The sequence below is a fragment of the Ptychodera flava genome, chromosome 14, assembly GCF_041260155.1.
Source record: "Ptychodera flava strain L36383 chromosome 14, AS_Pfla_20210202, whole genome shotgun sequence".
Classification (NCBI taxonomy): domain Eukaryota; kingdom Metazoa; phylum Hemichordata; class Enteropneusta; family Ptychoderidae; genus Ptychodera; species Ptychodera flava.
Genome location: NC_091941.1, coordinates 6,024,790 through 6,052,132, shown reverse-complemented (window position 1 = coordinate 6,052,132; position 27,343 = coordinate 6,024,790). Strand labels below are relative to the sequence as shown.

The 27,343-nt window shown below is 35.3% G+C and overlaps 1 protein-coding gene across 2 annotated transcripts; it reads left to right on the top strand.

Annotated features, from left to right (window-relative positions):
• Window positions 1-6,481: 6,481 nt before the first annotated feature.
• LOC139149093 (NAD-dependent protein deacetylase sirtuin-2-like) lies at window positions 6,482-27,208 on the top strand. Of its 2 annotated transcripts, none has more exons than XM_070720644.1 (14): window positions 6,482-6,812; window positions 11,324-11,443; window positions 13,605-13,733; window positions 15,512-15,553; window positions 16,326-16,432; window positions 17,826-17,951; window positions 18,361-18,484; window positions 18,855-18,914; window positions 19,439-19,494; window positions 20,295-20,371; window positions 22,217-22,268; window positions 22,440-22,507; window positions 22,920-22,986; window positions 23,685-27,208. In XM_070720644.1, the coding sequence occupies exons 1-14, from the start codon at window positions 6,797-6,799 to the stop codon at window positions 23,847-23,849; spliced, it is 1,209 nt and encodes a 402-aa protein (XP_070576745.1). In that variant the 5' UTR covers window positions 6,482-6,796; the 3' UTR covers window positions 23,850-27,208. The 2 variants fall into 2 exon arrangements, with proteins under 2 accessions (XP_070576745.1, XP_070576746.1); XM_070720645.1 differs by having other exon boundaries at window positions 6,495-6,812; window positions 23,954-27,208.
• Window positions 27,209-27,343: the final 135 nt, after the last annotated feature.

The following is a 27,343-nucleotide window of genomic DNA, read 5'->3' as shown; positions in this document are numbered from 1 at the left end:
AATTACAGTGGTGTATACACAAGTTGGAGAGGAGATAAGGACTTGTCGGTAATAATAAAGCAGTCAGACGGTGTAGAGTTGAACTCATTATTTGAAATATCACAGTCAAAATTAATAAAATCGAATAAGGTAAACCGTTGCACAAAAAAACACCTTCCTCCCCACCCCAGGGGACTTTCCCCTGTACCCTGTGGAGTAACTAGATTTTACACTGGCTTATGACACAGTGTTGGCGGCCATTTTGAATTTCTAATATCGGTAAATTTTAAGTGATTTGTTTTCATAGAACCAAAGTTTGAACGGTTACCCCCGATTTATATTCCTGATTTTGGAAGAGAATGGTTTGTGGTTTCGTTGAGGAAAGTTTGAGCAAAAGTTTAAGTCTTTCTATTTCGAGGCGCATACTGCCTTAAGTCACGGGTCGGAGTAACCGTGCTGAAGTCGATCTCCAGCAAACTCACAACTTAGTAATTATAGCCAAGGCGAGTACGTTCAATTGAAAGTTCGGTAACCAAAAAGATAATTGGACAGCAACATTCAATTAATATCGCGGATGTTTCATTGATAGTTCCTTATTTTTGTTAATTGTTTGTTTTTGAAATTATAAATGTACGTATAAAATCCCCCACGTTTCGCAGTTGAGCAGTTTTAACCATACATGAATGGAATAGCATTGCATGGAAAAGCCTTTCGAACCTAAATATTGAAGACATCACATACATTTTCTGAAACATAAACAAATGGATGTGACCTTTGGTGTAACTTTTTGTTATAGCAATAGCAATTTTATGGCCATCATTTCTGTTTACTTCGATTTGAATTTGACAGAGAACAAGTCTGTGTTTCGCAGTATTGTCATTCTGTTATTATTCTCACCACGGCTTCACACTTCAAAATTACAATTCACTCTCTGAGCTCAAATGCTTTATTAAGCTTTCCTTATATTAGATGTGACATGCAAAATGACTTTAATAAAAGCAGAGTGAACTGAATTCAGCCGAGTCACATGGTGTTTCTTTTCTGTTTGTAGCTTTAGGCGACACTCGTCAGTACTGCATGTGTGCAACACTTCACAGAGGTCTTCGCTCAATACATACAGCTCTGAAGACACTTGACACATGTTCCTGTCAATATCATCCAATACACGCGCGTACTTGTATCACAAATGGTCGATATTTCACTCCTGAAAATATGATTTCAGTTTGCAGCTTGGTTCTTTATTTCCTGGACAAAGCAAGAAAGTTCACGGATGAACAAGCTCCTTTCCCGCTGTTCTTATCTATGTATCTCTCATCTTTGACCCTTTCTCTGCCCCTGTGCTCGCTGTCTGCCTCTTGATTTTATTCGAATTATACACCTTAATCGTTCAACTTTCCTATTTTTTGTTTTTGTTTTTATTTGCTACGGGAAAGCTATAGCGAAATATGAGTGGGGTTGTCACTGTCGTTTTCTCTTACCGGTATGTTTTCTTTACTTGCAGTTGTCTTATTTCAGTTGTCTGGTTTTCTGATGAACACAATGAGCAATTTCATTCAATATTTACTACGTGATACCTAAATAATTTACGGGGTAAAAGTTTTGACGTTTTTCGGTTATAAATTTTTATGATTAAATCATCCAGTCTTACTGTGTCAAGTACAGTTATGCCGATGATTTTTTTGTTTCTCGGAAGCAGCTGATACTTTATCGATTAGGTTTGAATGAAACTAGAGTCCTACTATGACCTTGTTTGTGTTTTTACACCATAAAGTTATGTAATTTATGTTCAAATTACTTAAAGTACTTGATACATGTCTGTTGCTTATTTCAGACGGCGAGATTTTTTTCTCATCTGCCAGTGTCAGTCCATGAACCTTGAAATCTAATCCCCAATCTGCGTTCCCACAACAACCGCGTAATCTTTCCCTAAGTGAAATGAAAACAGTGACGACCCCAAAATGACTGACGGCGAGAGATACTAAATTTTGTTTCAGTTTAAACAGCTTCTTAAAGGGGACACAAGCTTTAATATTCTTAACAGGGCCGTAGCCTGACCAAACTGCAAAAGGGGCTGAACCTAGCGGAGCCAGGATTTGGGGTAATTTACATAAAATTTACACATTGGCAGTGTCGAAATTTCCCGGGGAGGGTGGGGGGCAGGTGCCTCCTTCCCAGGCTAAGGCCCTGCTTAAGTGTACGAAGCGATTCTCTGTCATATAGTAAATGAGTGGAGATAACTTCATTGTTACATTAGTATAATTCGTGAGCACACTGAGCAAAGCTATAGGAAAATGACATAGCAAGAAGCTCAGATGAAGCCAAAAGACCTTTCTTTACTTCTATTGATTTTTTATTTTCTTGTTAAAAAAGGAAAGAAGATTAAGAAACATATATACACAAGCTGGGTATGCTAATCTCTAAATTTGGCTTCTCAAGTTTCAAAATGATGAGTAGATTGCCTTTTGGGGTCGTATTACAGTCTGAGTTCGATGCCCTTACTTAGGTTTCGGCAGACAATTTGTCACATGTGTTAAAATAATATTCATTGTCAGCGTCATTGAATGGAACTCGGTTCGTGACGGAATTCGACGTATTTTCAAGAAGAGACAATTTGCCGTGATCGCAGCAGTTTCCCAATCTTATAGAATAACGTGATGTCAAGCGACACTTGTAACACTTTTAGGGAGGCGTCATTATTTACGGGCTGGGGTGGGGTCGGAGGAATTTTATCGGAAACTCTGAAATTTCGAGTAACCCCTCCCCCACCAACCATGATGAATTTGAGTAACCCCCTTGCAACATAGATATTTTGACTGACCCCTTAGAAAAGTTAAATAACAATACAAGTATCTGTAATTTACAAAACTACAGGCATAGTTAAAACCTTTCAATGCCTGATGTACCCTGCTAGATTATCATCGGTTATCTCATGACGGTTGAAAAAAGGTGAAACCAACAAAATAAAATTCAAAGTCGTAACAAAATGAAGATATAAAAGCTCACGCTATAACCAGTATCCAACCATATAGTATTGTTCAATTTGGATGGGTATCATGACAAGGTTTTCACTAAGATATCTGAGAGGGCAGAATTGGAAAGTAGAGGGGAGAACAAGCGGGAGGCTGAGGAGGAAAGTGTCAGAGGGGGTTGTCCCCAGTCTTGCATGGAAAAATTTGAGAAATTGATGCTTGAAATGGTGCAATTTGAGAGGTGTTTCAATTCATTTTGCGCCAAAAATTGATTAACCCCTTCTTTCTCTCCACATTTTGAGCAACCCCTCCCTTGTAGCTTTCAATTTTTGAGTGACCCCCCCTCAGATTCCTCCGACCCCTCAGACCGTAAATAATGACGGCTCCCTTAAACTAGTCCTGCAGAAAATCATTTGATAATTAAGTTACAAAAAATCTTACTCATTTCAGAAAAAAATGGATGTCACTTTTTTGTTGCATGTTGATGTGAATCATCACTTGCTTCGATCAGATTCTGATGCAGTCGCGAGAAGAGAAAATTTACTGCAGTCATTAAATTGCTGCTATTAAAGTTGATTTTCCCCTCGCAACGGACAAGTGCGGTTAACCTCTAGCGAGCAAACTGTTGAAAGTAAAACATACGCCGTGACACTGTGACAGGAACTGGGCACAAAAAAACAAAGAAGAAACATATATTTGTCGTGTTTTCGCTCTCTAAGCCAATAAAGTAAAAGTTCTCAAGAAAATCCAGAGGTGTTCTTGATTGTGAAAACCATGAAAACTGATGAAAGGAGATGTCAATTTTGGCGCCAAATGCGTGGGTTGAAGTAGACGGATGTTGACAATCAAATAACTGTGACCACATGACGGACTCTCACGTGAAAGAATGAAAAACCTACCCTGTTTTTTATTATGATATTCTATACTGCATAAAATCTGTTGAAGACATGTGTTAGTGAGGAGTCCTTCTCCCTGAGGGCGAAACTTTTGCGATCCCAAAGACTTCAAAAGGGGAAATAGAACAAATCGAAAAAGCTGCTGTGGATAAGCTAACCAACGCAAGGATCATGTCACTAGCAAGGCACACCCACCGGTGACAATTTCGTTTTTGACTCTAGTGGGCTTTGAAATTGACGATATCTATTCCCTTAGAAATTAATATTCGGATCCGTCCCTTTTAATATATCCGGGTCCTTAAAAGCAAAGAAACTATGGTCCAAGTCTACTTGCTGCGTTATATAAAGTGAAAGCGAATTTCAGTGGTTTGGTCGTGCCCGTGACAAGTGCAGTGTTGTTCCCTCCCCAGTCAGTTGTAAATTAACAATTGACATACAGACATAAAGAAACGAATGCTGCGTGTAATCCGTACAATTCGATGACATAGTGAAACCAAAGCAAAATTTTTTTAATCCGTCTATATATTCACAGTATATTTCGTGACAGTCATATTTTTCACCCAAGGTTCGTCATCTATAGAACTCACTTAACTATGATAACTGTTCATGTACAGCTCACAGCCTGTCTTCTCGATGGCTGCTACAGTCAAAATCATAAATAATGAGACATGGCAAAGAGGGTCCGATTCCTTAAAAGGGCAAAGCCCTTTTAAACCCTTTACAGTAATTTTCGTCACTTTAAATTACTTTTAAATTAATCATCTTTGCCAGAAGTTGAAACATGTTGAATACGAGCGGTCAACTTTACAAGCCCCTAGAAATAGATATTTTGTGACATTTATATGATTAATTTCCAGGAAGCAGCAACTGTCTTTGTAAAGGCATGATTCCGATATTAAAAATTTATCTGGGTAACATTAGGCGGTAGTGCAGGGTTTTATGAATGTTGGTAGTAGAGCGCTCGTAAATCGATGGTGCAGGAATTATTTGGTGCAGCAAAAGTTCACAAATTGGTGCAGCAAAAGTTCACTGTCCAGGGCAGTCGCTTGTGATGAGGTATGAAAATATATGGACGGATAAAACAATTGTGCATTTGCTTTACTACAGTTCCCCACCCATGTGACACATTTTTCCTTGTCACAGGGGCTGTTCGAACCTGTGGTCACAGTGGAGCGTACAAGAAGCTTCGCCAAACTATCTGAACATTGGGGGCGCTGCTTCGAAAGTTTTTATCAGAAAAAGTCACAGACCAGAAATCTGGGATGGACATAATCGTTGACAATTTTGTGTTGACATGTTGATGATAAAAATATTTACTATTTGAGTGTCCTTTTATGAATAAGTATTAACTTTGTAAAGGAAGGGTCAGGTAAAAGTTAGGAATAGTTGCGCATAATATTTTACAATATCGCTACTCTATTATAAAATAAAATTCTAAATATGACCATATGTAGGGCGACATTGCAGTAGTCTCCAATATTGTACAGACAGAAAAACAATAATTGTAACTGATTAGGCTTGTTGGAACCATGACGGACGACGGTTATTAACAAGTTCCTAAAAAATATGTTATCCACACGACAGTGTTGATTGCCATCTGCATCCTCTGTGCAAGTGCCAAGTGACATTCTTGTCAAGTTTTATTCACTTTCGATTAAATTTTCCATAATTGCCAAGAGTCAGAATTCTCCATTTCGAGGAAGAACAGAAAGAATCACCTCAGATTGAAATGCATGACAAAATATGGGTAGTGTTTCGATGTCATTACTTCTTCGCAAAGATAGAACATTTAAATACATTTTAATACATGTACTTATATTACCGTGCAATCATATAAAATGGTTCCAATTATGTGACACTCCAACGTCATTTTACATTAAAAACCAGTGATCATATATCTCTTGTGTACAATTTAATCTCCGGGGATGACCGTTCTCGGATCGCTCAGTTTTATAACGAAATATGAGATCAATACGTTTTTTAAAAAAACAAGTTGCTGACCAACACTAGCTCAGGAATTCGCTTTGTGTAACTACCTTTGGATAATTGGATCTTCATATTTTTCAAATTTCTCAAAAGTGTTAGGTGTCCTATAGCTGAGTGTTGGAATATTACAAATTACTCATGAAAACAAAAGCAGATGAGCTTACATTTGCAGATTAAATCGACATTTCTTCACTATCCAATTATCCCAAATTAGTTCCAATATTATTAGTTCTTCACTCTCAGAGATGCCATGGGATGAAAAGGTTTGTTTGTCGTGACTTGCACCGCTTTATGAAAGAGTGTCTGCGGTATGAGTATGATTTTTGAACACGAAAACCTTGTTGACTGGTCAACACCTAGAAAGAACACTTTTTATATTGATACAATAGCCTACCTAAACATTTCTGGGCCTCAGGGCGTAAAATATTTCAAGTTAACAATCATATTTTAAACTTTTGAAAATTCAAACAAAATAACCATATTAACGTAAATTTTGATTATAATTTTGTCATATTATTAAATTCCTAATATATAAACTTCACGATCTTGCAAATGAAACTTAGCGCGACGTATTCCGAAGGTCCGATACTATAACCCATGTGTATTCGTCGACTAAGGGTTACCGCTTCGGACTTGTTTGAGCATGCGCGAAAACAGGGAACTACTCTTCGGCAACTCGCAATAAGGAGCAGGTCTGGGTGTTACATCTTTGGTCATTCCACCTAATATTATTTTTATTCGCATTGAGGAATCTGAGCTTCAAAACAGAATGCCTAATCAATGCAGTGCTGGGGATGGTGGACGCTGTGACCTTTCACCTTTGTTGATAGGTCACTGGGTCAAATCAGCTGGTAATCATACGGTGTGTAAAGGTGTCACATTCTATTTTCAGCCCACATTATTGCGAAAACAGACGTGTCAGCAAACATCGTTTAATTTTGAGAAAGCACAACGCAGACGGGATAAATGTCTGGGCAAGAAGGTAGGGTAAAGATTTGTATTTTGTCGCTTATGTGTATAATGATAATGTTCAGAGTAACTTGTATATCCATTATCCTAACATATACGATATATTGATCTATCTACAGTGAAGCCTTTAGTACATGAGAATTCAGTTATGTGATTTAACACTGCCATTAACAAGGACATGGGTCGCGAGATTGACCTTTTTTGCCTGATAAGAGTATAAAGAGTTTCTAAAAACTATCTCCCTCTGAGCAAGTTGTTAATTTTAGTCCTTATTTTGGGTTTGACAACATGGTGCTGAACAACAAACCCGAGAAGTGCTGCAGAGCAAAAATTACAAAGTTCAAAGTTTCATTGACAAAATTGTATGTGTTGCTGTTGGAGGAGTAAAGTATTGAAAATAAATTTCTCCAGAGGTAATTTAAAAGATGAGAATAAAGTTCTTTTTTTGGTTCAAATCACCAAAATTAGAGCCATATATAATACTGGTACAATGAGAGTCACAGACTGGTACTATATAGCTAACCTGTTAACACATTTGTTGCTGGGTAAATTATATCTCACGATCAAAAGTGCAACTGCTGTTCTTTTGGATGACAGAGAAAAGTTCATGTATATGTTTACTTACAAAGATAAACTACCTCTTGCCAAATTTATTTCTTGTAATATTTCCTCCCCCAGTACCAGCTTCATCCAGTGTTTGTTGAAGTCTGCATCTTTGAGTTTTGTAATTTTTGCCATAGTACACTCCCCGAGTATGTTGTTTAGCAATAAAGTAAAGTATTAAATTTATTATGTATCATGAGATGAGATTTCTTTGAAATTATGACTGCAAGCAAATACGATGATGTGCTTGAAGAACATTCACACACCAGATATAAAGTAACCATAATTGACTGAGCCTGTCTACATTTGGATTATCATCGACCCATGGAATCCAACATGGGTTTGGATCTGCTAATGACATGTGGCAGCTTCTTATTGAGCCCACTACTTTTTGTGGTATCAAATAACAGAATAATTTGGCCTTCTGGTGGGTTACTAAAATTACAGTGTACAGGTATTGAGTGTGTATACTGAAAAGTGAAACGTTGTCGATTGTCAAGAAAGTTAAGTTATCTGAATGTGGTAAGGCATCATTTAGAGTTTCACTTATTGAAACACAAACTCTTACAGTCTGATAAAGTTTCCTTTAAAATTGATTCCTAGCAACTGTATCACTGTAGTTAACCACCATGTCACCATGTTTGATGTTTATGCATTTGGCATACTGACCTTTGACCATGTGCACTCATGTATTCTGTAGATTTATCAGCTGGTTCTGATCAAGTGTTGTACACCCCCCCCCCCCCCCCATCCATGTACCAGTGAAAGGACCAGTAGCTGTACCTTTTGATGGCTCTCTTTTTGTTTTTAACATCAACCACAGTTTATTCTTTATACTACCCAAAGCATGCTAAGGTACATAGTGTTGAGCCTAACCCAGCTCGTACAACTGTAAACTGCATAATAATACATTTTTTGTTGACAAATGAATTCTAGTCTTGACTAGACTTCAATTTTGACAATTATAGTTCAGTGTTTTTTAAGATGCTGTGTATATGTTGACAAGTAGACCAAAAAGTTGGTATTTCAACATACCACTAGGAGTAGAACAAGAATTTTATTTATTTTTATTTATTTATTTATTCAGCTTTGACATAAAGTCAGGATGAGTCGCACAGGTGACTAACACCCATACAAAAAACAACACTCCACAAAAGCACACATTTAACAAGTTACACATACAAAATTGAAAACAAAAAAGACAAACGCAGAATATAACAATAATAAAAATATACAAAAAATTTCAAAACAAAACAAAACAAAACAGAGAAATTAACAGAGACGGCAATGTTTACAGTGGCACTTTCCCACCCAAGTACAAGTGTTATCAGGATAAAATTTATTGTTTAACAAGCCCGTGTAATGTTTTAATAAAATAGACTTGTATGACCTAACACTTGTTGAAGATTTGCCATGAAAGGGCATAACACTATACGTGTAAAAAGCTCTGTTAAAAAACGAGTGAAGAAAACATTCAGTTTTAAAAAGTGGCATCTTCATGTAAGTTCATGGAAGTGTCATCAGGAGATTTAAATGTGACAAACTGGCTTAAATTTAAATCATACATACCAATAAAACATTTAGCTAAAAAGACACAGTCATTTAATTCTCTCCTGTAGCTCAACGGGAGCAAATTCAATTTAATCATATGCTCTTTGTAATTCATTTCCTGGGGATATCCAAGAATATATTTTGTGGCTCTCCTTTGGACACCTTCAAGATGAGGCAATGATTGCTTAGTCGTGACAGCCCATGACTGTCAATTAACATTCAGAACAAAAGTAGAAAAAAAAAAAAGATCATCAAAAGTTACAGCCACTGGCCTTTAAAATAGCTATACATTTTATAACAAAATGTAACAAAACTCAATTGTCAATGTTATGCTATACTGATGTTAAAAATTGCTTACCCACAACATACAGCAGATTACTATTTTACAAAACTGACATAGACTTTGAAAGCATTATTGATCATGACTCTTGAAACTAAAGCATATCTGGAACAGACAAGGCAAACTAGAAATGGAAGAAACACATATCAGATCATTCATTGAAGTGACATTTCATAACATTATGAGTCCGTCATAACTTAAGGTAGAATACACTCAGGGACAGATATTGGCGCTCTCAAAATTCTGACTACTCTTTTCTGATCTACCTCTTCTTGGTGCTCATGTTAAAGCTCTTGGAGAGAGAAACACTTTCACTCTCTTTTTTTACGAAAATCAAAAATTTTATCCTTCTTCACTGGGATGGCTGTCATTTTGAATTTAAACATTAGGTAATTTGTTTTTCTAGCACCCAACTTTGCACAGTGACCAATGATTTTTATTGTTAATTTGGTGGAAGATGTTGCTAGTTTAATTGTGGAAAGTTTGGGCAAAAGTTTAAGTCTTTTACTTTGGAGTTGTGTAGTACTGCATGCATCTATTGATCGCACTCAGGTCAAGGGTCCTTTCCACAGAACCGCTGCAAGCCACCCCATAGACTTTTCTAGGTAGTCTACTACGACACCGATCGGTGTCGCTGATTGAGCTTAAAAAATAATGAAATAGGTTAATCTTTGAATAAATCAACCTATACTTACTTTATCATTGACTGTCTAAGACTCATCTCCTAGTTCTGCTAACTATCTTGACTGTGACAACATGTATTTTCAACTGTTTTTCTGTGAGCCGTCAATGCTGCTTGAATTTGAACTATTGACCTCCAATGTATTCACTATACGTTTCATGCGAGAGGGCAAGCGTTGCAGGGTCCATCGATGGTGCCACTCACAGGAAAATGGTTGAAAATACGTTCTTATTGTCAAGGTAGCTAGCGGAAGTAGAGAATGAGACATGATAAACCAGGTACAAGTTGATTTACTTGACTCATACATTCATTATTTTGCGAGCTAAATCAGCAACACAGATTAGTGTCATAGTAAACTACCAAAAACGTCTATGGGGTGGCTCGCAGTGGCTCTAAGGCGATGAACCTTGACCCAAGTGTGATTGATACGCGCACACCACAGCACTGCTGCGATATCACAACTACTTTACCTTATTTTCAGAATGGGTAAAATTGAGTGAAATACAATTATTGATTATATCTATGAATGTAAGATTATTTCCAATTTTGAGTTTACACATTCTGAAGGTTTGCCATATTGAAATATAAATTGAATAGAGTCCACATGGAGCAAGGTACATGGTTCTAAACTACTTTCAGTGGTTTTCAACGCTCAAAAAGTTCATTTGTCTTCAGAACTCAAAATTTGCTGAGCCTGAATAGCAGCTTCTCCAAAGGTGCCATAAGTTTTTTCTCAAATTTTTGCAAACCATATACACAATTGTAATGTCAAATTTTGACCCTTGATATCAATAGATGTTGCAAAAGAGATTATGATTTTAAAATGATATCTAAAACGTCTAATGTTTGATTTTCTAAATATAGATATTTATTCATGCAAACTGTATTGATGAGTATTGTTATATTATGCAAATTAACAAATAATCAGTTATTATCAGTGGAGAATTCAGGGGCCTAAATCATGCACTATATAAATTCAATGGCATGAAATCTTTATGTAAGCTGGCATCAAAACTGCGGACCAACATTTTATCTATATTAATGATTTCACTGAGACAACATGTTGTCTAGTGAACCATCGTTTTAAAAAGTTTAACAGGTTTGTACAATAATTCAATAAAATTTTAAAAGGCACAAAACCTAGGTGATTTCATATAAGTGTTCCACCCTTTGATTCAGATACTTTTCCTTGTCACATTTTTAATGCACTGATGCCCAGCATTGACAGGTGACAAACTACAGTTTTGATACTACAATCTAACAATTTCTTCCATACTAATTTTTCTTTGTTCGTTATTTTTGTTTTGTTTTTATGTTTATTTGTTTTGTGGTTGGGTTATTTTGACAGACAATCAGCCGGGTGCGTTGGACAAGGAGAAAGAGAGTGCATCAGGTGACAAACCAAGAGGAGCAGAGGGACAATCACAATCAACTGCTGCTCAAGATAGTAGAGACACTGCAGGAGAAAGTGAGTAACCCCTGTTTGTCATCCAGGTCATATGTTTATTTGTTTATTTTATCAATTACTTGAATTAAAAGTAAGTTAAGACTACCTGTAAGGCATCATGGCGAGTGTGACACAGTGTTTTCACCAGAGTGCACAATTGCAAAATCCCCCTCACGTGACTCATATGCAAATAATGACTGTGTACTGTGGTTGGTCGGATAGCTCTATATTAGGGCTTTCAGAAAATGTATACTTTATTGGGGTTTGGAGCTTCTTCAATTGAGAAAAAAATAAAAATCTGAAAGTGTCTAAAAGGTATTTATCATCCTTAAACAAGCTCCCCCTCAAAATAAATACAAACATGCTCTATATTTCCCTCTAAAAGGAGATCTTGAGATATTGATATACTCAGAATGTGATAGTAGTATTCCGCACAATGATTGTTGCCTACGATGTAGCGTCACGTACTATCCGCCTAGTTAAAGTAAAATGTTAACACTAGCATCTTGTTTGCAGAAAGATGCACTGATGTTGAAAAGACTATCAACTAGAGTTTGCCTCCAAATTACGAAATTGTGTTTGAACTGAAATAAATGAAGCGTGAATGCTTTGTATAAGCTTGTAATATATTAATATTTATTGGATGTAAAAGAGCAAGAACCTAGAGACTGTCTTTAATTTTATTTTTGATCCACGCTATAACCATAATTTGCTATTAAATACATCGAAAACCTTAGTTTGCATAATTTAAATTTGCGTAATTCATTATGGTTCCCCCCCCCCACACACACACACCTTATTCAGAAGCAACTCCCCTGAATTTTTATGAAAAGAAATGAAAGAAAACTTGAGAAAACACTGGTAAGATTTTTTAATCATTTTGTCCTAATGCCTAGGGCAGAGTATCATTATTAGTGTGTCCTGTGACTGATAAAGTTTTGAGGTCTTGGTGTCAATAAATCAACTTGTTTGCATAAGCCCAAACCAGTACATGTCGTCTGTAAGATGTCTTGCATCAGAGAGGGCTTTCATGAGTTAGTGACACTTCAGGTCAGCTGAGATGGTTGGTACACTGATCTCAATAGAGCTGGGCCAAAGTTGTCCTATGGAAAGGGTATTGGCATACTGTCTGCAAAGGGTATGATTGTGCTGGATTATTATACGGCAGACGTTGATTGTCTTTGTCTTCCTGGTGAACATCATTGAAAGGCTCTGTTGATTTAGCCATCAATTATATGATTCTCTGTAATTACTAAAAAAGTTACATGTCAAGTTACATGTTACTAAACATTTTTAGCCTCAAAATTTGGGAATTTATTGGAAGAGCTGTATTTTTGATCAGAAGGATTTCTTGCAGAAAGTTTTGGCAAATGTCACTTCTGTAAAGAAAGAGTTATAAAAACGAAGAATTGAGTCTTTCAAATCTTCTCTTTTGTAAAATGGAGATTATGTAATGATGGATAGTGTTCAGAAAAGATCATGAGTTGATGAAGTGAACTGTTTTATGAACACCCTTTACAAGTGGAACCACAATCTTTATGCCTATAAACTACCACAGTGATCAAATCAGGTTCATTCTCGCTGTTAGGAAAATCTCATCCATGTCCAGTATGTAAAGAAGCACCATCTTGACAGATATCGTCCTTCTGGTTGGCCGTTGCCAGCATGTCCATTTGATATTAATCTCACAGCCATGGTATCCCTAACTTCATAGATTGAGGTACACTTTCATCATCACCCTTTTCAAATGTCATCCTTCTAATTACGTCCAATGAAGAAAGCCATCTTGAATTTTAACAACAGGAAGTTTGTTCAGATTTGTTCATTACTAACATTGTGTGTACTATTCCATGCATCCTTGAAATGAGGTACTCAGTTAACCCCGCAGGCTAATGTCTGTATTCGTATACTGGGAATATTCCTAAGGAAAGGATCCATGACCAGGCTGACAAACACAGTTTTACAAAAGTTAAGGAGTTGCATGTAACAGAAGACAGTTGGCATTTCCAGAAAGCTTTGCATTATTTCAAATGACCATAACAATTTCATTTGATGGTCTCAATTGGAGAAATCCAAGACAAAAATTAGAGGGGAGGGCAATGAGATACACGCACACTTCACAATAGTTTCTTTGATGTTCTTATCTGTGCATTGGTAACAATCCTTTATCCTGTCTCCCTAGTGGATTTCTTGAGCAAGCTCATGGCAAAGGTGGCCCAAATAACGACGACAGCTGCAGAGGAAGAGAAACCAAAAATTTTGGAATCTGTTTCCATCGAAGGAATTGCAAACTACATCAAGGATGGAAAAGGTTTGTGCCACAATGAAAGCCAGTCTCTTAATTTTTTTTTAATTTTTTTTATTTAAAATGATACCTCTGGAAATCTATCTTCTGAGTTTTATTGAGGAATTATATATTGATTTCATTTTTATTCAAATTATTTCTTTGTTAAAATATTATACCATGTTCCCATCGAAATTTTTAATCCTTTTTCTATCAAGTTAAATATTATGCTTATAACGTCATTCTGAAACTCATGAAAACTTCATGTTCAAAACAATAATAAAAAGTGCAATTTATATCTTTTTAGATTAATTATCCATATTCAGGTCGTTGATGGGCATTGAGCAGATGAAATATCAAATCAAAATGCAACTTGTCTAAGATAGTTTGATCTGCAAGTGTATTGAAAATTTACCATGTATTCAACTAAATTCAGTCTGATGATTGTGAAATTAAATCCCTTTGGAAAACTGGGGATTGATTTGCCGTATACTGTTTGTAAAAGTGTTGATTTTCTACATTACTTTGCAGTGACATTTTGTCTGATGAGTGACATTTTGGCGTGCCCATTTTGATATGAAATTTTGAAACTCTCAGGCTATTTTAGACAATCACCACCTTTTAGTATCCACTTTCCTCCATCAGATAATTTTTTAATCTAGCTGAAATTATGTTATGAATCTCAGATTTTCAAGCAAATTTTATTATATATGGTGATAGTATACATTCCATAAAAAGTTGTTGACAACTTCGAATTTCCACATTTTTCACTTTCGTCAAATGTTATCATGTAACGACATGAAGGGTATAAAGTTTCAAGCTATATTTTTTCAAGATTTTAAACTTCATGTATTTTGTAACTTATGAAGCTTCACAAGCAAGATACCACAGCTGCATATTGCAGACAATAACAATGATCGTTGCTTTTACCCTTTCCCCATCGTGGTTTGACCCAAACCCACTGTTACCAATGATGATTGTGGACGTGTTTACCTGGAATTGGGGTGAACAGGTTAAAATATCAGCAATGACCATAGTTGCAGCTGGACATGAAGGACACAGGGTCCATTCTACTTGACCAAAACAACTGAGATTTCTCAGGGCATCCTCAGTATACACCTCAAAAATGAAAGACTTAAATTTTAGCTAAACTTTCCTCAATGAACCTTCCAAAAAGTCTTTCACCAAACCAAGAATAAAAATCAGGGGTCACTGTGCAAATTTTAGTAGTACAGAAACAAATTACCTTAAATTTACCGATATTTGAAATTTGAAATGACCGCCATCACTGTGTTAACTCTATGGGGAAAAACAAAATTTTCTATTTTCAAAAAAGTAAGCCTGTGAAATATTTTCTTACACCAAGAGCTTCAAAATGAGCTCCCATATGTGGTGTTCCAGAAATGCATTAAACAACTTTGAAAGTCTGAATATGTGTCCCCGAGATGCATATTACCTTGAAATAAAAATGTTTATTTGTAAAAACTGATATTAAATGTGAACGCAGTATTCTTCAGTTTCATCTTACCAGTCTAGTGAGATGTTAGAGACATGTTGATGTGAGATATATCACAGAATATTTGTTGTGACGATTTCATACAGTATATTGTAAATATCTCACCCCCATAATGAGCTAAGAATATGTATTTTACTTTTGTACACGTTTCCCATAGCTGCCAAAATATATGACATAGTAATAACTGCAGTGGCTGTGCAAGAATTTCTTTTCCCCAACTTTAACTGCAACTTTGAAAAAGTATGTGCTTCTGATGACTTAATTTTGGTTTTGTTTGTTTGATCAACAGCTAAAAATATTATAGTGATGACTGGAGCTGGCATATCAACCTGTAAGTTCATGAAATATTTATCTTTGATGATCACAATTTTACTGTATTTATTTATTTATTTCATTAATTTTCTAGAGACACATATTTCCTAGAAATGCTCTATGAAGATATAGAATGATGGTCTTGACATTGAGGAAGTCAGTGCTTACATAATCCAGATATTAAGGTATTTGAGTATCGTTGGGACAAAACAGGCCTGATCATAGTTTGATAAAAGTATGATATTGTGCTTTCATCAGCAAAGCATTTCCAAAATACACCTGTTTACCCTTTGGCCATTACACTTTTGCGTAACCTTATTTTCTGAAACATTTCCTTAGCTGTTCTGGTAACCATCATTATGAGTGGAGATTAGGAGACTATTCTTTGAGTGAGATGGCATTGAATTATTAAAACTGTGTCATAGAAAATATCCATGAAAGTTAATTTGTTAGTGATTTTCGTCTGAAAGTAACATCTTTTTTGCTCATTCTAATTGAAACATGATGTAGAGTTTTTGGATGTCACCTATATGACTTCTTATTTTCATTGCTGAAGTCTTCATTTGTTGAGTGTTCAAATCTGTAACAACATATACCTGACTAGCTAAAACTGCTAATCTCCTTCAAGGCCGTCTAAACAAATATGGCAGACAAAAATCAAGAAAACACAAGTTATAGAACAAAGTACAAATTACATTGTCATAAAACAGACAAGTGCAAAAACAGTATTAAAAGCAAAACACATGAATTGAAAGCACAATATGACTGTGGTGTTGATGTATTTTGTACAGCGGCTGGCATCCCAGATTTCCGCAGTCCTGGTACTGGCCTTTACAGCAATCTGCAGAAATACAACTTACCAGACCCACAGGCTATCTTTGAAATCGGTTTCTTCAAGGTAAGATGTAGACCATTCATGTTTCTTATAATTTATTTTATTGAATGAAGTACAAAAGTAGATATGCTCAAGGCAGTAAAATACAAATTTCCAAAATCTGGGGAGGATATTTCAATTCTCTCCTAATGAAGACAGCACTCAATCAGTCAAGTAATCAGAGAAACCTTTGTGTATCTACTTTGATCAACTCTGTTTTGTCAATCATTGAACAGTTCAGTGATCTATCATTATATTATTTACCTGGTCTGTAGTAGTATATGCATAGGATAAAGCCCGAGTACAAGGGCTCTTCTTGTGTATAAAGTCCAACCCAACGATAAAATGTCGAGGCCGCAGGCCGAGACATTTTATCGTTGGGTTGGGCTTTATATACCAGAAGAGCCCGAGTACGAGGGTTTTATCCCACTTAAAAACTATCTCCCTTTAAACTGATATATTTTATATTTTTCGTTTTTAATGTGTTTACGTCAACAGTCCCTTTGTCAATGTAACATGATTAGGATATGAATTAAAACTTTTATTTGTGAAATAGCCTTCCAATGTAATGGAACATCCTATAAATGCCCTAGGGCACATTAGTTTATGTTTGTACCAACGCAGATTTTGTGTTGCAGCTGGTTTCCGCTTTGTTACCAAATTTGAATATTAGGGAAAAAACGTACCAATGTATACAGAATATGACATGTTCACTTTTGATTAGACAGTACTTTACTACGGCGCTGTCATTCGTTTCTGGAATTTGGTGACCAAGGCTTTATGAGTAAATAAACACCCTGAATTGAGCACTCTGATTAGTCAATCAACAGTAGATAGTTTTTAAGCATACAATGAATCTCAGCTGCTTTATGGTAGAATGCGCCTCAGGGACAGATATTCAAATTCTCAAACTTTTCACATATTTGTCTTATATACCACTTGCGGGTGCTCATTTTAAAACTCTTTATGTAAGAAAACCTTTTACAGTCTTAGTTTTTTGAAAATCGAAAATTTGCTATTCCCCTTATAGTTAACACAGGGATGGCGGCCATTTAGAATTTCAAATATTGGGAAATCTCAGGGAATTTGTCTCCCCAGTACCAAATTTGTACGGTGACCCCGATTTAAGACATTAGTTAAAAGCTTCATTGAGGAAAGTTTGAGCAAAAGTTTACATCTTTCACTTTAGAGATGCATACGACCTTAACTTCTCTTGTTGTGTTTTTATTTCAGTATTTGAATTTTCTCCTCATGCACAAAATAAAATCCAGACTTTTCAGTTCCCCACCTCCATTTCCAGACACCCTTAGTTGCCATGTGCCATTTTCTTATTTTTGGTAAGTTCTCCCACCCCTAAAATGTCAAGTCAAGATTGTCCTTCTTAAGTTAATTCCGATGTATTTCTCACAACTTTCAGGAGAATCCAAGACCTTTCTTTGAGCTATCCAAGGAATTGAAGTTGGATACGTACAAACCAACTCCATGTCATTATTTCATCAGGATGCTAAATGACAAAGGAATGCTACTCAGAAACTACACACAGGTACGAAATGAACACTTCAAAGTTATCAGCAGTGTGTGTTTGAATGGTCACTCTAAGCTGTCACTTAGCAATTTATAAAGAGTTTGTTCATATAACTTTGCCGAAACTGACACTGGACGTGTGCGTTTCAAAGGTAGCTATAGAAAAGTTTAACAACAGGAAGAAATGAAGTGTTTTTAATGAATTTGAGATGTTTTATTATATATTGTTGTATTATTGAAAAAACTCTCCGAGCTCTATTTTCCACTACTGGTATTTTCAACTCTGTAACATTTTTAGATGTGTTTCAAATTCAGCCCTTTGTGAACATTTTGTTAAAAATATAGGCTTAAACCGTGACAAAGATAATCAGTATATCTATCTGCACAAAATAAAATCCAGACTACTTCACTGTGTTTATTTTTTTCAGAATATTGATACCTTGGAGAGACTGGCAGGATTGCCAGGCAGTCAACTGGTTGAAGCCCATGGATCCTATCACACAGGACACTGTCTGGAATGCAGGAAGGAATATCCATTGGAATGGATGAAAGGTTAGCTGTGTGCCTTTGAGTTGCATTTATATATTTTGGAATACTTCCGTACAATAAAATCACTTGTGGATAGAAGATGTGAAGTCTTTTGTCTTGAAGTTTGGAGGATTATGAGGTCTTGGTAAGAACTGATGTTACTGAGTATACCAATTATTGGATTATTTGAACTAACTATGACACTGACAACAAGACATCTACTGCCATATGATAGACATCATTATTTACCTCCTCAGATTTGCTGGGTTTTTAGATTAGAATATTTAATATGAAACACAGACACACAAGATTGAAAGAATGATAAATGGTCAAATATTTGTTTCTTTTCTATCTCATCTTAGTTGTAACTGTTAATGATTCTTTCTTTCTTCAGAGGAGATAGCCAAAGACAAGATACCTTCATGTACAGAATGTGAAGGCATTGTCAAGCCAGGTCAGTGGTTTTGTCCTCTTGTGGAAAAAAGTAATAATTTCCATGATAGAAATTCTATTTACCTTTTATCTGATGATGACAAATTACTACATTTTCTTGTGTAGTTTGTAATTGCTTGTAAGTAGACATTTTATGTTTAGTAATAGTAATGGTTGTTTACTCAGTGAGATGTGTTCGATGTATAAATTATGCTGAAGTGAAAGCTGATTTTGTGCAAGTTTATGTTCATTACTGATAGCCAAGTCCCTCCACTCATGTTCTGATAGCCTTCTTGTCTCAAAGTGAAAAACATGAAATGAAGCAGGATTAGTGAACTTTCAGTTTAATGAAAATTTTTGTGATTAAAATTTCCAAAATGCACGCAACTTTGAAACCATGAATGTAGAATGTCAGTATAATTTTAGTCATGTATGATGCAATGTGAATGGACACACATAGCAAACACATGTGACATTATCAATGTGTACATCTGATTTGATGTTGCACCTTTTTTCGTCATCGACCTTTTCATTGTTTTGTCACAGATATTGTGTTCTTTGGTGAGTCATTGCCAGAAAGGTTCTTCAAGCTTGTACAACAGGTCAGTGAAGATACCATTTTCATTTCAAATGACACAGACTGTCTGATATATTGACCCTAAATTTCTCAATCAATGGTGAAGTGTTTCAATCTTCCGCAAAGAATATTACATCATAATTTCTCATTTAAATATACATTTTCTCGTACCAGAATTAGAGCAGGACTAATGGAAAGAACTGGGTTAATCAATTAATCTTCTTTCACTGTAGAGGTCTCTGACATTTTTGTGTCTTCTGTTTCTGTGTTTGCAGTGTTGCATTGTCAGGAAACTCCTGTGTACTGCTTCTTTCAGTGACATCTGTAATTTAATTGTTCTCAGTGTATCCAGCATTGACACCGCCTCAAAGCTCCATTGGCTGTAACTGTCTGATACATATTCCAGTCCTTTGTGTTCCGTTTGTGAAATGCAGTTTCATGTGCTATTCCTCAAACCACGTTGAAATGTGCAATGTTCAGCTCATCCACAAATGTTGTATGTGTGTTATTGTCAAAGTATTTTTGTTAGCAACTGAATGCTAGTCTAGACTTGAATTCATCTGTCAACAGTAACATATTGCATATTGTACGCAATACATTGTGTTACATTAAGCCTAATAAGGCTTTTTGTGTTAGCAAGACTACCACTTTGTCTCGCAACATTCTTCAGGAAGAATGATATGTATCTGTTTTAGATGGAAAAAATGAAAGTTATACCAAAGCTACAGCTTATATTTAATTCTTAAAAAGAGGCAACAAGGAAAAACATCACCAGAAGTCAAAGTTTACTGTTGGTATATTTTTTTCACCCATTTCATTTGACAGGATTTCCAGAAGTGTGACATGTTAATGATCATGGGTACGTCCCTGGCTGTTCAGCCGTTTGCATCTCTGGTCAACAGGTGAGTTGTTCTCAATGTTTTCATAAAGGCAATGCTTAGATATCTAATATGTTATTCAAGATTACCAAGATACCAAAGGCTAGATCCCATTATACTCCCTTTTTCTACAGTACCTACACATTGGAAAGCCTAATCATTCTTTGATCAGAAATGCTGCAAATGTTGTAAAAAATATATATACACATACTCAAAACACGCACACACAATATTATTCTTCAGCAAATGTTATCGTATCATCTGAATAGTAGGGCTTGAGTTGGTTTTAAAAACTGCTGAGGGCGCTGTTCAACCCACTAACTGAATGTGTTGAGTTAACCTAGCAGTATATAAAGTTAACAATCACCTTTACAGCGTACCTTGCTCCAATTCCAGTCAGCCAGCCTTATGTCATTGAATATTCACACAAAAGGGTATGTAGGTAGTCTGCCCAGGGGCTACTACCTCAGCATTTTGAGATAGCTATGTCATCCTGTAAACACAACAAACAAGAGCATCATTATATGAATTAGAAAAATACATACATACATGTTTTAAACTCAGACAAGAAAAAATAAAAAAAAACAAAAATATTTATGAACCTGTAATATATTGACCTCATATATATATATATATATATATATATATATATATATATATATATATATATATATATAATATATATATATATATATATATATATATATATATATATATATATATATATATATATATCGTTTAATGTAGGTAATGGAGTTCGCCAAGGTGGAATACTTTCACCATTTCTTTTTAATGTTTATGTTGATGCTTTAAATGTAAAACTTTCTAATGCTGGAGTGGGTTGCGAATTGGAGGAGTTATGCTGAATAATCTTTCTTACGCTGATGACATGTGTGTTGCTGCCCCGTCAGTTAAAGGACTTCGTAGACTTATTCAAATTTGTGAAATTACGCTTCTGACCATGATATGAGGTATAACTCTCGCAAATCAAAATGTATTCATTTTAAATCGTCAAACAATCTTTCTGTAATTCCATCAATTGAGTTGTGTAACGTTTCAATTGAATTTGTCTCTTGGTTTACTTATTTGGGCCATGTCTTCACACGTGACCTTCGTGATGACACTGATATCTTAAGGCAACGTAGAGCACTGTGTGGCAGAGCTAATATGATTCTTAGAAAATTTTACCATTGCTCTGTTGAGGTGAAATCTCGTCTTTTTAATGCATTCTGTAATAACATTTATGGTAATCATCTGTGGTGCGATTTTAATGTTGGTGTTATACGAAGTATTACTGTTTGTCATAATAATGCTCTACGGAGACTTTTTGGTTTTTCAAGATACGCTAGTGCTTCAAAAGTTTTTGCTGATAATTCAATGAATTGCTTGTCTGTTTTACGAAGACGGGCTGCTCATAATTTTAGAGTCCGTTTGCAAAATAGTACTAATGTTTTGATTAACAGCCTTGTTGCATGTGACAGGCGGTTTTATGGACTACAAGCCCATTGGATTAATATTTTATATTAAGTGGGTTTTTTTGTTGTTGTCTTGTCATTTTCTTTTATGTTTTTATATGGACGTTTTTTTATGTCTGAATTAAAGATTAAATAAAATAAATATATATATATATATATATATATATATATATATATATATATATACTCTTTCCTCGTTGATTTTGTAGAACCTTTATTGTACTTTATGATCAAATTCCCAACTGGGATATGATTTCAATAAAGGCTTACTTTACTTTACTTTACAACAAGAATTTTTCACATTTTGTAGTGTTCTAATTTCACCAATATGTACATGGCATGAATGACTTACCTTGACCTTCATGTGACTCATATATTCCTTTGACTTTTTCAGAGTGAAAGATGACTGCCCAAGATTATTGATAAATAAAGAGAAATGTGGCCAAGTAAGTATGATTTCTTTCACTCCGGGTAACTATAAACCCCCTACACTGATTTTTAGGTACTAGTCATAATCAACAAATACATGTACTATAATTAGTAAATCAGGGTACAACTTATCATGCAACACTGGCATGCAATGTTTTACATCAGTGTTTTCATCTTTATTATCCTAGACTGACCCGCTGATGCAGTTTATGGGCCTCGGCAGGGGTTTAGACTTTGATGCTCCGAACAACAACAGGTATTTATGGTATTCATCATATTTGAAGAAGTGTACAATGTAGAATGATCTAACATGTAAACTTGTTCTGATACAATCACAAACACAGAGGGAAATTTCATGACAAGATGATCCCAGAACTAAGAAGAATGTCTGATGGTTTCTTGAAAGGCACAGTGTCATGAGGACATGGAGTTGAATTTTTTACTTCATTTTATGAATTGCATATGTTAAGTCATTTGTTGGTTCATTTCTCATGTATATCATCATAATTTTGTGATAATTGCGACTTCTCCATTACAGAGGAATTTTCATCTCCACCTTAGAGCTCCAATTGTTGATAGCATGAAACAAATATCAATGTTATCTTTCTATCTTCATAGCAGCATCAACTTAAAATGACATTGTGTTTTAAATTTTACCAATCATTCAGGGATGTAGCATATGAGGGAGACTGTGATGATGGCTGTTTCAAGCTGGCTGAACTGCTTGGATGGAAGGTAAGATCATAAACTAATATCAGTGTGCTTTGTGCATTTAAATATGATGCGGTGTAGTTGCAGTGTTTCTTTCCGTAAACTTCAAACTGTTCTTTTGATTTCTTTGACAATTGGAGTTTTGAAAAAAGAAACTTGTCAATACATATGGTGGAGCAGTATCTATCTGCTGTAAGTCTCATCAGACAAAAGTATCACCAAGTGTAAAATCAACATTACAATGGGATGTAACCCTAAAAAATGAGACCACAGACCTCTTTTATTTGGAGACGATTGTACAGATGCTCAGTCAAAGCTAGGATGAAGTTCAGTGTGAAAAGCTCACCTGTAATTATATGACAATAAACACTGAACTTTTATTTAATGTGGCATTTTAAGGTCATAATTAAAACTTGACACATCAATTTTCAAATGGACAAAATCTTTTTAAATCAGCACTGTGCAGTATCAATAAAAGCTGTGTTTTCTAATGATCTTGGTTCTATTTGTGTTTATCAGCTTATTGTGTAACCCTTATTTTTTAATGTGTGTGCGGTTGGTTCTGGGGAAAAGCAATCCTATAGAAGTAAAACTTGAACTCTTAAATAATTGTTTTCAGTGTGACAGTTTGCTGTGTAGGGGCAGGTTATACCGTATGTTATATTCGCAGAGAAACTCAAAAATGGAGAGACAAAAAGGTGCTGTATTTTTTATGCCCACAGAAACACCTTCAGAAATTGATAGAAAGTGAACATAGGAAACTTGACAGACGTGAGAGTGAAATTCAACGTAGTTCAGAGAAATCTACAAGAAGACCAACAAAAAGCAAAGTGAAACACAGAGTGATTGAATTCAATGCAGAAAATCAGATTCTCTTGGGACTTTGAGAAAAAGACGGAGACAGAGACAGAGAGAATAAAAGGGAAAAACTGGTCACCTTGTATCAGCATAGGTTTTATCAAAATATATGTTGTGCTTGCTCTTTGTCTAGGATGAATTGAAGACACTTGTTTCTAAGGAACAAGGCAAACTCGCATCTGAGGCAAAGAAGAAAGAATCCACTGACAAAGATCAAGCTGATAAACCTAAAGAGTCATCTTCACTGTAAAGAAGACAGATACAAATGAGAATGACAGGCAGCGGAGGAAATGAGATTCACTTGCACACCATTGTCTTGTGAAGACACAAGTTGAGAAGTGAAGTGATAATCAATTGTATCTGGATGAAATCTCTGAAGGTTTATTGTTCTTATGCTCACAATACATGTATTAATGTGTATCTGTTACAGTCAATTTCAAAATTGCGTGGCTGTTCGTGTGTACCAATGATTAAAAATGTCTGGTACAATGCAAGAAATTTGGTACTATAGAGTCATGTGTGTAACAGTTCATCAGATATGCTGTTCCTGCTTCACTACAACAGGTCATTGCTTACACTGATGGAAATCACACTCATTCAAAGATATATTGTTTACTTAATTGTCGCAAAGATAACTGGCCAGACATATTGTTTACAAATGGAGCTTTAAGTGAATGGCCATGTTGTGACTTTCTTTTGTAGCATGAGGTGTTTTATCCATTGGTTTAGATATAGACCCCTTTTTCATGGGTCTATGGTCTAGGTAATGGCCACATAGTGTTGAAATTGACTGTAAAATTAAGTGCACTCACTAACGCTGTCATTCCCAGGTTTTGGTACATCTCTTGTCATTTCTATAGCAAAGTTTGACCTCTTCAAAGAGAAATGGGGTAAAAGGGTTTAATTTCTGTTGATGAATACTGTCTCCTAGGTCAAGGTCAATCACAGTCATTGAATTATGCAGCTGAGATCAATCATTTCAATCAGACATTTAATCACTGTGTCTGTCCTCTTTCTTTCACTACCAACTTTTGGTGGTGCCAGATTTTTTTTCTTGGAAAAATGAAACATTTTATTTAATGTTAAAAATTTGGTTAACGATTTAATCAGTGTTGACAATGCATATACTATATTTAATCAGTCAATCTTGCCTTTGCATCACTGTCAGTAGAAGAGCTTTTGGCAAGCTATATTGTCTGCTGGCTCATTGCTCATCAAGATACAGATAAAAGGGTTACTGTTTGTGAGTCATGCATGACAATCAGTTCAATTGCTTTCATTTATTGCAATAGGATTTCGTTCCTGAGTAACAAAGAAATATTGCATTCGGCATAAAACTCAAGATGGCCTTTTTTCAGTGTTTAAAATATTTACATTAAAATCACTTTGCAAAATTGCCTCCATAAATTAGAGCTACAACTCTAAATGTACAATCTAAATGTATAGACAAGAAATCTCTTATCTATTTAGATGCTAGAAAATTTTAATTTATTTTCTTAGTATGTGTTTAATAATTAAACAATTATTCTATTATACGCATAATAATCAAAGATCTGTGTTTTAAACCATGCCTTGATATTGTGTTATTTTCCCTGAAATCTCGTAGTCAACTGTCAAAAACTTAACTTTCTGTGAAGTTTCAAAATGATAAATGTGTCATTTATATAAGATTTGTGAATTTATTTGCCAATTTATTTGAAATTTTAAATATGTACATTCCACTCACCTTAACTCATTTGAATGAAGTGTTATTAAGTGCCAGAACAGAAGCAAAGATGTCAGTGATGGCTGTCTGACATCATTTTCATCATTGGTCAATGTGACGTACACTTAGTTGCTGAGATAGTACTAGAAAAGGAGTCTGCCAGAGTTCTTTTAAATGCCATCATTGTAGTTCTTGCAGTTACATTACCAGTTTTTCCTCAGATATTCTTTTTATGCACATTCTTTCACTCAATTAGGATTCAAACAATTTCTGATACTAGTACACACTCTTTCACAGATATAGCCATTACTGTGTGTAATATCTACATACAACACTGCACCAAAGTAAACTTTGTTGTTTTACTTTCTCACTGAACGTTATCTCTGTACTTAAACATTGCCTTCACTTGTCTTTAACTCTACTTATGAAGTATTAATTTTAAACAGCACAGCGCTGCCTATCCACATTTCATGCCATGTGCTTATGGTACATCATGAAGTTGTGCACACTTAACAAACAGTGTAACCTGTTTTCAAAACAAAATCCATAATTTCATCTGTAAATCAATTAATTTTGATCATGTTTCCTCATAGTTTTAATGCAGGAGTTAAAAACTGCAAGCTCATTTGTGTCCAGCAGGATGCTGAGAAAGGGTGTAATCTTCACTGAGGGAATATAGTGCTTATTTCTTTTTGAATAATTTATGGAGATTTGCTAGTACTGTAACACACCCAGCAAATCTTAACCAGTATCATGGAAATGATGAAATAACTGTTTGTTAGGTGTGCATGTTTGTTTCATTTATACTTCCTGTAAAAAGAGAAAAACTTGTTCTGATCAAAAAAAACTCTCAACGTTGTCTATTCCAAGTTTGTAGCTGACATGATACTGATCATGAGCAATTTTGTTAAAATGTTGAACTCACATTATGAAATGCATCATGAGTTGCTTTTTGACAGCAGAGCTGAACAGTATGCATTATTAGACAAACCCTGGCCAAAACATTGTGAATTCTCTACACATTTCCCATTGCAAACGATAGAGAGCGTGTAGTATAGTGCCCTCTAGAGTCGTACTTTTAACATTGAAACCAGGACAAGACAGTAGATCTGTAAAGGCACCTTTTCCTTCAATGTCATTAATTCTTTGCAGTGTTTTGTTTAAAAACCATAAGTGACCCCAACTGTCCTTATCAGAATAACTAGACTCTGACCAAGTCTGCAAGTCTGGCACAGAGAGTGGTTCAAATCAGCTTTGTAACATTTATGAAGACTTGGGAGATTTTGTCTTCTGAAAACTGAGGATTTCAACATTCAATCAATATCCGGGCTATTCACAAGCTTTCAATGTATGTTGTTTTACAATCTCTGCTGAAACACAGTATAATAATACGTCAAGACAATCTTACAATGCTTACTGATCTTTGTGAATACATTCAAGTTACAATCTTATATGTTAAAAGTCTCAACTATATAGAAAAGGGTTGTGAATAAAAATGTGTTGATGTTCTGTGCTGTTACCTGTGTAGCACAGACATTGTAGGCTACATTGTGCAATTTCCATTTCTTTCTGTGCAATTTTTGTTTTATTGCTTCTCAAAATGAAATTATTGTGGAATTAACATACTTTTTATCCAATGAAATTGTATATTTTGCATGGGAATATTAAAATTTTAAAAAGTGACTTTCTTTCCTTGTATTCTTTCCCAGCGTTTGCTTGGTTCACTCAGTGTAGTTTTACCACATTTTATCATATGGTCACTTTCTTGACCTTCTCCTATCTCTAATGACATGTGAGCTAGCCACTGTAGAAAGTCAT